Below are 12,110 nucleotides of genomic sequence, written 5' to 3'. Positions count from 1 at the left end.
CGACAATAACTAGTTGCTGACGTGTGACTCAAGTTCTCAACTACTAAAGTAAGTCTGCCCTCTAACTCAGAGCTAACATCAAGTTAGCTAAGATGATGGCTACGCAAGAGCTACAAAAGACTCTGGAAGATATGGAAGTACAAACCGCAAGCGACAAGAGAACAATACATGAAATGCATTCTTATGCCTGCAATGCTGAAGATGGCGGAGTTTGTAACTCCCTCCAAAACACATCCACTAAAGCTCAACCTGCCAAAAGGTTGAAAAATACCTCGTCACCCGCGGAACCTTCCCTGATTGAAGTACAAAATACCATCATACAGATTCTCTCTGGAAAAATCAACGAAAGAGCAGATCAACTCAAGAGCATGGTCAAGAAAAACTCGGCTGAAATCGAAAATGTGAGTGAGGCTCTTAATTCAATCCATAATGATGTGATAGACTTGAGAAAGGAAAGTGACAAGTTGAAAACTGAAAATGCTGAGCTAAAGAAAAAGATGACAATGGAAGAAATGATTAATGAGCAAGAGAGATATAGCCGGAGATGGTGCCTTCGCCTTTATGGTGTTGCTGAGAATCCTGCCGAGAATGTTAAACTCAGATGTTGCTGAGAATCCTGCCGAGAATGTTAAACTCAGAGCCAAAGAAATCTGCAGAGCTATCGTCTCAGAGAAGGATAAACATGAGGTGGGATCTGCGGTGGACATCGCACATCGCCTGGGTCGACCTAAAACCGGGGAGGGCAGAGATGTTAGACCACGTCCGATAATCATAAGATTTGTGTCGAGAATATCGAGGGACCTGACATGGAAGTCTGCGAAACAGAACGACTTCTTGAAAAGTAAAGGATACAGCTTCAAGGAGGACCTCACTGCCAGTGACAGAGAAGCCAGAAGCCGCCTGTGGCCAGCAGTGGAGAAGGCAAGAGAAGAGGGCAAGTCTGCATACTTCAGTGGAGTCAGAGCGTTTATTGAAGGGAAAGAACTGCGTCCTGATGGAAAAGGAAAGTGAAAATAGCTTAAAACCACAATGACCTCAATGTTGTTTACATGAACATTTAACTATTTGATATATCACATCATTTAAGGTGTTGATAAGGTTACATGTGAAATTGAAATAGCCTTTTTTTCGTTCTTGTTTTACAACAGTGAATGCAGACTTGTTCAATAAGGTCTGCTGTGCTATTGTTGATTTAACATGTTAAATATGCGAGAACCCTATAGCCTTTCGTAAAAATTAACTCAGTCTAAAAGAGTGAAATTTTTCTGTTTTTCCTTGTTCTAATGTCTCTTTCTGTGTTTTCTATAAATGCCAGGGGAATACGAGACCTATTTAAAAGAAAAGCCATTTATTTATATTGCAGAGGTAAAGGTGCTGATTTTCATTTTGTACAGGAAACTCACGCTTGTCCAGCAGATGAGTCGTTTTGGAAAAATCAATGGGGCAATGAAATGTGGTTTTCCAATGGAAATAATCGGTCAGCAGGGGTCGCCATATTAAAGGACAAATTCAAAGGCCAGATTTTACACAGTGAAACTGGTATGTCAGGTAGATGGATCATTTTAGTTGTTGATATGAATCAAAGTCAATTTATTTTGATTAATATTTATGCTACCAACAATAAGACCACCAATTTAGCATTGTTTCAAAGTATTGAATCAAAAATATATCATCTTTACTCAACTTATCCACTTGCTAAAGTAATATGGGGAGGTGATTTTAATACTGTTTTTGATGAAAATATGGATCGGTGGCCTCCAAAAAATACAACTACAAACTGTGAACTGGAAAATATTTGTTTAAGGATGAATTTAATCGATATTTGGAGACAGAAAAACCTGCAGAACAACATGTATACTTGGAGTAATAAAAATATGTCTCTACTATCACACATAGACTTCTGGCTTATCTCTAATAATCTTGTCCCTATGGTTGGAGATATCTTGATAGAACCAGCAATTCTAACAGACCATAGAGGGATCTTCATCAAAATCATTCTAGAGAATACATGTACAACGAAAAACAATAAAGGCTATTGGAAATTGAATAACTTGTTATGGAAGAATGCAGACCTCATAGTGGAAATTAATATTATTATTGACAAGTACTGGAATAAAGCGCGTATTACTGGTTCTTATGGATAATTTTGGGAACTAATGAAATATGATATTCAAAGAGCTGCGCTTAAAAAAGGTAAATTCATAGCAAATTGGAAAAGACAGAAAGAAATTGAGATTATCAGAGATATTTTGAATCTGCAAACAAAAAACTGATTTAACTAATGAAGAGATGATGAACTTGAATAAGTTGCAAAACCAATTAGAGAATATTTATGAGGAGAAAACTAGAAGTGATTTTATTAGATCAAGATGCAAATGGCTTGAGCAAGGTGAGAAAAATACTAAATATTTTTTTAGTTTGGAAAAAAGAAATGCAGAATTTGCAGCAGTAAGTAAATTGATTATCAATGGCACAATATCTGATGATCCTAAAATAATCTCTCAACATGTAGCTCAGTATTATCAAGATTTATATTCTTCAACCTTTACACCCTCTCATATTGAACCATTTTTAGACAATATTTCAGCAGATTCTAGAAAAATAAATGATGATCTTAGAGTCTCGTGAAGAGGAGATATCATTGGCTGAAATTAGTGAATGTATTAAATCCCTTAAAGAAAACAAATCTCCTGGTAATGACGGTTTGAGAGGGGAATTTTATGACTTTCAATCTTAAACTTGCTCCTTTCCTACTAGCCATGTTTAAAGAATCCATTCAAAAAGGTGAGCTCCCTCCTACTTTAAGGCAAGGAGTAATCACGTTAATTCCCAAACCAAAAAAAAGACAGATTACACATAGGAAATTGGAGGCCTATCAGTCTGCTGAACAATGATGCAAAATTATTTGCTTTAATTTTTGCTAGGAGGTTAAAACATGGATTAGATCAAATAATAGATATAGAGCAATCTGGTTTTATACAAAAAAGACATATTAGCAATAATATTCGACTGATACTGGATATGATAGATTATCGTGATTTAATACCAGATGAAAGTTTTATCTTATTTATTGATTTCTACAAAGCCTTTGACACAATTGAACACGAGTTTATTTTTAAAACCATCTCTTTTTTTGGCTTTGGAGAATATTTCTGTAATGCAATTCAAAAATGCAGTAGGCAAGAACTTCAAATTATGCCAACTGGCAGACGATACTGCAATTTTTCTAAAAGACCAGAATCAGATTTCAGAAGCTGTGGCTTGTATAAATGAATTTTCTGATGTTTCTGGTTTAAAGATGAACTTGGATAAATCTGTCTTATTTCCAATTATAAATTGTAATTTGTCAAGCTAGCATGGGATTCCAATTAAAGAAAAGTTAACCTACCTAGGGGTTGTTATCTGCAGTGATGCAGAACAGCAAAGTAAAGCCAATTTTGATCCCATTATTGAAAAAACAAAATCAAAATTGAACTCATGGTTAATGAGAGATATATCTTTATTTGGAAGGGTCTTATTATCAAAAACAGAAGGTATATCTAGATCTGTCTATGTATCATTAACACTTAATGTCCCAACAAATGTTATTAAACAACTGGATAAGATACTGTATGACTACATTTGGAGGAAAAAAACCCATTATCTCAAAAAAGAAACAATCAAAGGTAGTAGGGAACAAGGGGGTCTTGAGGTCTTGGACTTTAGTTTATTAAATAATACGTTTAAAGTTAAATGGCTTATTGAATTCCTAAAGAATCCCGACAGTATATGGTATGCTTTCCCATCATATTTATTTAATTCGATTGGTGGTATTGATTTTTTATTGAAATGCAATTTCTCCATTGATAAAATCCCAGTTAGTTTAGCTAATTTTCACAAGCAAGCTCTCTTAGCGTGGTTATTAGTTTATAAGCACAACTTCAGTCCTCATCGGTACTATATTTGGAATAACAAGGATATTCTACACAAAAGAAAATCCCTGTTTTATCGTTCATGGTATGACAATGGAATTTTGCTTGTATGTCAATTATTAAATAAGAATGGGGTGTTAATGTCATTTTCAGAATTTATTCAGAAATTCAGGATAACAATCACACCTAAAGAATATGGTGTTATCTTCAATGCAATTCCTGCCGGTTCACTTCTATTTTTAAAGAACTGTAACCTAACAGAAACCTACTCATTTAGTTCTAGGCAGATTTTTATTGGAGATATCAATGTTCAGGATAAACCTTGCGGTAACAGACACATTAGAAACGCATTGAACTATACTGCAGCCCCTGCAGCAAAATTCTTCTGGTCGTCTATTATGAGCAATTTACAGTGGAAAAAAGCCTGTAGTGTTTTAAATAAATATTGCATTAGTAATAAAGTGAAAGAAGTATCCTACAAAGTGTTACACCGAATTTATCCCGCTAAGGAGGTCTTGGAGAGATTTAAGTTAAACATAGACTACTCTTGTACTTTCTGTAATGTTGACAAAGAAACGTTATTTCATCTGTTTTATCATTGTCACCATTCAAAGAAGTTTTGGAATGATATGCAAGACTTTGTAAATGGAAAAATGAATACCACTGTAAATTTTACTGTGTTTGATGTGATTCTATATTTTACTTTCAGTAGGATGGAGAACAACACTGCCTACATTATACAACTTCTAATTATTCTTGGAAAGTCTCATATACACAAATCAAAATGGTCTGGCTCTAAACCCTGCTTTCGTCGTTTCATTGTTGAACTCCAGCAATACGGCACCAAACTTGAATGTGTTAACAACAACAAAGCTGCAAAGACAACCTGATAAAGTCTGTACATTTAATTTGAGTTTTGAAAAGACTGGCAATGAACTCTAGTACCCCTGGTCTGTTAAATGTTCAATGATTTTCTGTCATGTGTTTGTTTAAACTCATATTTGCAAATAAAACTTTGAGAAAAAAAAAAAAACATCCTTCTCAACCAATCACAGCTCGATAAATTATTCTTCTTCGTTTGGTTTTATGTGAAAAATATATGAATGTGTGAGTGAAAATGTATAAATGTGAGAGAATGTATGTGTGTAAGAGGGCCAGAATGAATTATGGCTTGTACGGCCCCTCATGTGTACCATAAAAATCGTATTTGGCATGTATACACATGTATAGAATTGGCCTGGTATAAGTTTTTCATAAATGTATCATCACTACAACAGGATTGATCTTCAGATAAAGTGGGTGGCTCTTAAAAGAGCCGTTGGTTTAGTCTCAGAGGCAACAAGACTGTTTACTTGGAGCTGGTGTACTTGGTGACGGCCTTGGTGCCCTCAGACACGGCGTGCTTGGCCAGCTCACCGGGCAGCAGCAGGCGGACGGCGGTCTGGATCTCCCTGGAAGTGATGGTGGAGCGCTTGTTGTAGTGAGCCAGACGGGAGGCCTCACCGGCGATGCGCTCAAAGATGTCGCTCACAAAAGAGTTCATGATGCCCATGGCCTTGGACGAAATGCCGGTGTCGGGGTGGACCTGCTTCAGCACCTTGTACACGTAGATGGCGTAGCTCTCCCTCCTGGTCCTTCTCTTCTTCTTGCCGCTCTTGCTGACGCTCTTAGACACGGCTTTCTTTGAGCCCTTCTTGGGCGCTTTCACGGTGGTTTCAGGCATGATCTAAACAGCGAATTTCTCCTGTAACGCATGGCGGCATCGTCCGCAGGGGGGTCATTTTATATCCACCTGATGCAAATATCACTGTGCTATTGCTCACACAGGATTGGTCAGATTCTGAAACAACAGAGTGGGTAGTTGAGGGGGAGAAAGAAGAAAGAAAATCCTGTTATTTAAAAAGTTAAAAGAAATAGTCGGTGTTGGGTTAAACATGAACTTATTAAGCTATTTCAATAATAAATGATATATGGGTGATTCTTTAATTAAGGTACTCTTTCTCTCCCCAGGGTATAGATTTTCAATAAAAAATTGTTAGGGTTAGGTTGTAGTCAATGAAAAAAATAATTGTGTCTCAATGATGACATTTTAATACTTTTTCAGTGTGTTGAAAATTCAAATATGCCAGAGTTCACTGTTATGGGCTTCTCCTCAACCCAGACTTTTTGACATCCCCTCTAAATTAAAGTAATAAAAAGTGTTAAATTCATTAAAACTTTACTTTGCATTTCACCATAACTTAAAAAGACATTTTTCAAATTCATTTAGTTCATGTTCAATTTTCAATTTTTTAATAGTAAAATATTGCTGTCCCTCATACATCTGTCATTACCATCACACCCAGCATTTTAGAGAGCAATAAAGTTTCTACAAGCAGTTACTTACATTGTTGCATGCAAACTACATGTACCAGAAGAACATTCCCAGTCATGAGGCAGAAGCCTGACTTTTTCATGCCCACAAATGTAAGTAATTTGAAGTTTTATACATCCTGGTCTGAGAGTATGTTTACTAGGCGTCATTACCAAACAAGTTACTATTTGAGTATTTTAATTCAGTAATGGGGAATTTCACTTTATTTACATATATTCAGTGTGCAGTGTATGTTAGCTAACCAGTTAGCTTAGCTAGGTCTAAAACCTAGCCAACTTTTGGCTCCAAAACTTGATAATTGTCATTACCATCACGTGTCATTACCATCACACAAGTGGCTGTGATGGTAATGACAATCAGTGATGGTAATGACAACTTATCTGTTTATTATCTTATAACTAGAATATATCAGCATAATTTACCATTGAACACCCTAACAATTTTTTCTTGAAAATCTACCCTGGGGAGAGAAGAAGTCCCTTAATTGAAGAATCACCCATATATCATTTATTATTGAAATAGCTTAATGATACCTTATTAAACAGTGACCAACTGTAATTTACATAATTTTTTGTTTGACATTGTTAACATCGCTCCAGGTAAACCAGCTCAACGGTCAGAAAAATACAGATACAAAATCAAGGAAGATCCTGAGAAATATCAGCAATATCTTGAAGGAGAAAAAGAGAGATACAAAAAAACACTACATAGCCTATGTCTCAGAAATGCTGAGGAAAGCCTAGGGCTGCTGATTTCATCTGTTGCTGTGCATTGATAAAAGTGCTACACATTTAGCCTATTTGTGAGTGCTAACGACATTATTTTCTATTTTTGCTCATCATACTATAGGACATTTGAGTTGAGCATGCCAATTCTCTTTTTATCGCTATGCTTTTTTATTGTTTGAACCTTTTTTATGTCTCAAACAAGCCAGCTGGCCATAAGAAGATAGTTACGTAAGAAATACTGTGTTAGTTTACCAAGTGATTTATTTTAAAGGAGGGTTAAGTGTTGAAAGGTGTTGTTTTTAAAAGGTAGTATTTTCTTTATCTTTTGTTTGTCATAAAAAAAAAAAAGAAAAACACCAGTGTTCATTTTCATGGCATTATCAAAACATGTTGTCATTACCATCACAATACATTTTTTGATAGATAGAAAAGGTTGTTTTTGTTATCTTGGGTCTTATCTCAACCATTGTGGTAATGTTAAAAAGTCTAAATTTGCATTTTCTGAAAAGATGTACATTGCAAATCAAATATTTTGATTAGTACACAACATTTCATTGTTGAGACAAGGTTCAAGGTTCAAGTTTTATTAATGTCCCAAAGGGCAATTTAGGTTGCAGCAGCAGGAGGTACAAATACACAAGACATACAAGAGATACAGACAGGTAGCATGCACACAGACTACTGACACAGACACAGTCACCGAGCAGTAAGCAACAGGACTAAAGCAGGACTAAAATAGCTAAATTAAATTCTGGGCACACAGTGTGCAATAAAGTGCGCGAGTGACAGTAAATTGCACATGTCCCATAAGTGCAATCCCTCTAAAGGGAGATAAAGTGCGCAAGTGACACATTAACTGCACAAAAAAGTACAAGGCAATATATTAAAATGTTAGAGAGAACATGTTGTTAAAATGTATTTTAAATGTACTTACAAATATTTAGAACATACTTCTTAAAGAGCATGTGTTGTATTTACTGGAATGATTGTGAAAAATTTGCTTGTCATATCATTTTGTATTAAGATCAGTGTTTTGTGATGGTATGACATTTTGCTGTGACAATTTTGAAAAAAAGCATCATAATATCAAAAGTATCATGAAGTATGATCAAAGCTATGTTAAGATCGTTGTTCCAGACTAATTAATAAAACCTTTTGAAACACTTTAAAAAGTTTAAAGAATATTATTTTTTCAAAATTCCAGGAGTGCCCTGAATTGAAGAGTCTCCCATATACCCTGATGTAAATGGTATTTGTATTACCCACTTGGTAAGAAAAATGCACGAGTGATAAGAGTCGAAAATACACTTTTTTCTTTTGTTTGTTTCGTCTCGTCTTTTGATGTAAAGAAAACCTGTCCTGTGACGTTGATTGTAAGGTCTTACTTTCAAAAAAATAATAATTTTACAATAAATAACAGAATGCTCTCCAAGGCTGGTGTGGGTGGCTCTTAAAAGAGCCTTTTTGTGAGTAGTTTGTTGATGAGACTGATGACAGCTCACTTCTTCTTGGCTGCTGCTTTCTTGACTTTGGGCTTGGCTGCCTTCTTTGCGGGGGCTTTCTTGGCTGCAGGGGCCTTTTTGGCCACCTTCTTGGGGCTCTTGGTGGCCTTTTTCGGGCTCTTTGCAGCCTTCTTGGGGCTCTTGGCTGCTTTCTTGGCCGCTGCGGGTTTCTTAGCCTTCTTGGGAGACTTCTTAGCGGCTGCTGGCTTCTTAGCTGCCGCTGTCTTGGGCTTTTTGGCCGCTGCGGGCTTCTTGGCTTTAGGAGCGGCTTTCTTGGCCGGCTTCTTGACCTTCTTAGGTTCGGCAGCCTTCTTGCTCATCTTGAAGGAGCCGGAGGCCCCGGTCCCTTTGGTCTGGACCAGAGAGCCCTTAGCCACCAGGGACTTGATGGCGGTCTTGACGCGGGACTTGTTCTTCTCCACATCGTAGCCTCCGGCAGCCAGAGCCTTCTTGAGGGCGGCCGCAGACACGCCGCTCCGCTCCTTGGATGCGGCCACAGTTTTCAGGATGAGCTCGCCGACGCTGGGGCCGGTCTTCTTCGGTCTAGGTGCCTTCTTCTTGGCGGCTTTGGCCGGCGCGGCGGCCGGAGCTGGAGCTGGAGCTGTCTCTGCCATGTTGTTCTTGCCTAGTAACACACGAGAGTGTCTGACTGGACTGTTGAAAGCTCCGAGCAGGAGGCTGTCCTTAAACACAGCATGAGAACCGTGGAGACTCAACCCAGCCCGTGGCTCCTCTGTGCAGTGTGAAAGCTGGAGCACTTGTGTTTTCTCTTGACTGAGAAAAGGTGAAAAACTAAATGTGGGACAAGTGCTGAAGGCTGACAGTGAAGGGAGCCGATAGCGGACTTGTGTCTCTTCATATTCAAGTCATGTAGAGCTCTGATGCTCTCTGCATTTTGTCTGTGGAGCCTCCAAACCTCACCTATTCACCGCCGTGGCCAGCACTGCTCAGCGGCATTTCCCACTCATTTCTCTCCTAAAATGACTTCAAATGCATCACAGCTCCATCAAAGCCGTTTTCCAGCAGCCCACATGTCCGTTCAGGGACTCGGTGTAAAAACAGCCATCTGCAGTTGATGACTTTGGAATAAACTGAAGTTATCCTGGTCGCAGCAAACACACTGATGATGGCTGCAGTTCAATCAGACTTGTATCAGAGCTTCTGTGACCGTGAACATGTCCTCTGCTGAGGACTACTGTTTATTAAAATTAATCATTAGTTTTCCTTTTTATGATCGAATACATTTACATGTCACCTGCCCGGGGAAACATAGGAGGCTTTAAATGTTAAAATTACACTGTTTTACTGATATAATTCCAGAATACTAGAAAACCTAATAAAGTGTCAATTATTATTATTATTATTATTAATATTAATATTAATATCACCATCATACGATTTGAAAGGACTCACAGGCTGTAACAGAACAGAAATGTGTTTAATAATAGAAATAAATGAATACATTTATGGTAGCAGAAATGCCTCCTGTCTGTGTGCACAAGCACCCTGGACAGCTTCCTCATACAGAGGGCCATGTACTGTGTGTGTGATTATATGTCAAATACATGCTCTCATCCCCATTCCTCTTTGTCCACTTGTGGTGCAGTGTTTGCAGTCTGACACATTTTGGGTTTGAATTGTTGCAGTCTGAGCTGGTTGATTCACTGTAACTGGAAAAAAACAAAATTCAACATGTTGTGTGCATTTTATGTACCATACTGAGGTGAAGAATCTGTATTTTTGATATACTAATGTTACACATGCACCCGTGACCCAGTGATGCACTGAAATATCCTTAGTGACCAAAATCAGTGTAATAAACAAAACAAAACACCTCTCTCCAGTGTGTTACAGGTAAGCTGCAAACCCAGTCTCATCAATGACACGATTAGTCAAAAATGATTANAACAAAACACCTCTCTCCAGTGTGTTACAGGTAAGCTGCAAACCCAGTCTCATCAATGACACGATTAGTCAAAAATGATTATAATAATAACAAACTTAAGTTTTCTGTCAGTTGGATTATGTTACTTTTCTCTGCAAGTGATACAACAGCCCCAAAATGGTGAAAATACAGTTTAAATACCTCCACATTGCTGTCTGTTCTGAATGTGTCATGAATGGATTTCTGGCTGTCTTTTATTGTTTGTTTTGTTTTTAAACTTAATTTACAGAGACAGAAATTGTTTATTAATGAGGCAACATCCAAAATGTTTACTAGCTTTATACGAACTGTAGTGGATTTTAAAGTACACATGTTGAGTGGAATATTCTATAAATATTATAGAGTTAAATAAGATGAGCTCAGATTTTAACCATGTGTTGAAGTGCATCATGTGTGATGTACTGCAAACTGACTAATTTTCATAGTGCAGCAGTAAAGACAAACCTTCAGGGAGGAACCTTTGACAGAACAGTGTCTGTCAGGCCGACCTGTTGTTATTTCAGTCTACCTGAATCAGTGTGCATGATATTTCCTCCTTCATCTCACTGCCAAACAGTGTTTCTGTCAGGAGGCTAATCTCTGTTAGACAAATCTTCTCCTCTAAAACTAACTTTAGATTTTGGACAGGCAGGATCTCAGATTGGGATATTAAGTTGTTTTTAAAAATAAATAAACCCTGCAACAACCTACCATTAAACCTCTCCATGTGTATATTAAGAAGTCTGCACACACATAGGCTATATATTTTTTTTTAAATTGCATCTATTTTTAATGTAATTTTTCTATTTGATATTTATGTTCTTGACTTTCGATGAAATTTGCCTTTTTCAAATTTCCTCTTATTGTAAGCACCAAACACCAAGACAAATTTCTTCTAAGTAAAATAAACAATGTGGCAATGAGCCTTATTCTGATGACAACCTTCATTACTTATGGGTCTCCCTACCTGAACAACACTTCTGGTATAAAGTTACACAGAAGAACTCCTCAATCCTTAGCTGCAGCATTCCTGTCTCCTCATTGTTCATACGAAGTTCCCCTAGAAGCCACAACCCTCCAGTTATCAAACAGACCATCCTCACTAACCATAAATCTGGACAAACCCTGGTTCAGTCTTTTGAGATCATGTAGGGGTGGGACACACACACACACACACACACACACACACACACACACACACCTGAGTACCAACCTGTTTTATCTTCATCATAGCATTGTTCTATTCTTATTCAGATTACATTGCATCAAAGGAAAACATAATTGTGATGGAAACGACTGTACATACTCAGTATTAGTTTACAAAAGGTAACAATATTTTATCACAAGAGAGTCAGCTCTCTAGATGAGTAAGAGGGTGGCCCTTAAAAGGACCTTTGGTTTCCAGTAATGAACAGTCAGTGTTTAACCTCCGAAGCCGTACAGAGTGCGGCCCTGCCTCTTCAGAGCATACACCACATCCATGGCGGTCACAGTCTTCCTCTTGGCGTGCTCAGTGTAGGTGACGGCATCACGGATCACGTTCTCCAGGAACACCTTCAACACACCGCGGGTCTCCTCGTAGATCAGACCGGAGATACGCTTCACTCCACCACGGCGAGCCAGACGGCGGATGGCGGGTTTGGTGATTCCCTGGATGTTATCACGGAGAAC

The 12,110-nt window shown here is 37.9% G+C and overlaps 3 protein-coding genes across 3 annotated transcripts; all 3 read right to left on the bottom strand.

Annotated features, from left to right (window-relative positions):
* Positions 1 to 3,626: 3,626 nt before the first annotated feature.
* On the bottom strand, positions 3,627 to 5,660 carry LOC126406459 (histone H2B 1/2-like). Its single transcript, XM_050070750.1, has one exon. It carries the CDS (start codon positions 5,632 to 5,634, stop codon positions 5,260 to 5,262), a length of 375 nt encoding a protein of 124 aa, XP_049926707.1. The 5' UTR covers positions 5,635 to 5,660; the 3' UTR covers positions 3,627 to 5,259.
* Positions 5,661 to 7,870: 2,210 nt separating this feature from the next.
* LOC126406456 (histone H1-like) lies at positions 7,871 to 9,193 on the bottom strand. Its single transcript, XM_050070747.1, has one exon. The coding sequence runs from the start codon at positions 9,127 to 9,129 to the stop codon at positions 8,512 to 8,514; it is 618 nt and encodes a 205-aa protein (XP_049926704.1). The 5' UTR covers positions 9,130 to 9,193; the 3' UTR covers positions 7,871 to 8,511.
* A 2,668-nt stretch (positions 9,194 to 11,861) lies between these two features.
* LOC126407098 (histone H4-like) lies at positions 11,862 to 12,110 on the bottom strand (the record flags this gene model as incomplete). The annotated part of the gene is made up of 1 exon (XM_050071781.1): positions 11,862 to 12,110. A coding segment is annotated over one exon (249 nt), but the record flags the coding sequence as incomplete, so codon positions are not given.

Source organism: Epinephelus moara, chromosome 19 (assembly GCF_006386435.1).
Source record: "Epinephelus moara isolate mb chromosome 19, YSFRI_EMoa_1.0, whole genome shotgun sequence".
In the NCBI taxonomy this organism is placed as follows: Eukaryota; Metazoa; Chordata; class Actinopteri; order Perciformes; family Serranidae; genus Epinephelus; species Epinephelus moara.
The sequence above is the reverse complement of the archived record's forward strand: the minus strand, read 5'-3'. Positions and strand labels throughout refer to the sequence as shown.

Coding starts and splice junctions, on each gene's coding strand:
- LOC126406459 (XM_050070750.1), bottom strand. CDS start 5,634: ATGCCTGAAACCACCGTGAAAGCGCCCAAGAAGGGCTCAAAGAAAGCC.
- LOC126406456 (XM_050070747.1), bottom strand. CDS start 9,129: ATGGCAGAGACAGCTCCAGCTCCAGCTCCGGCCGCCGCGCCGGCCAAA.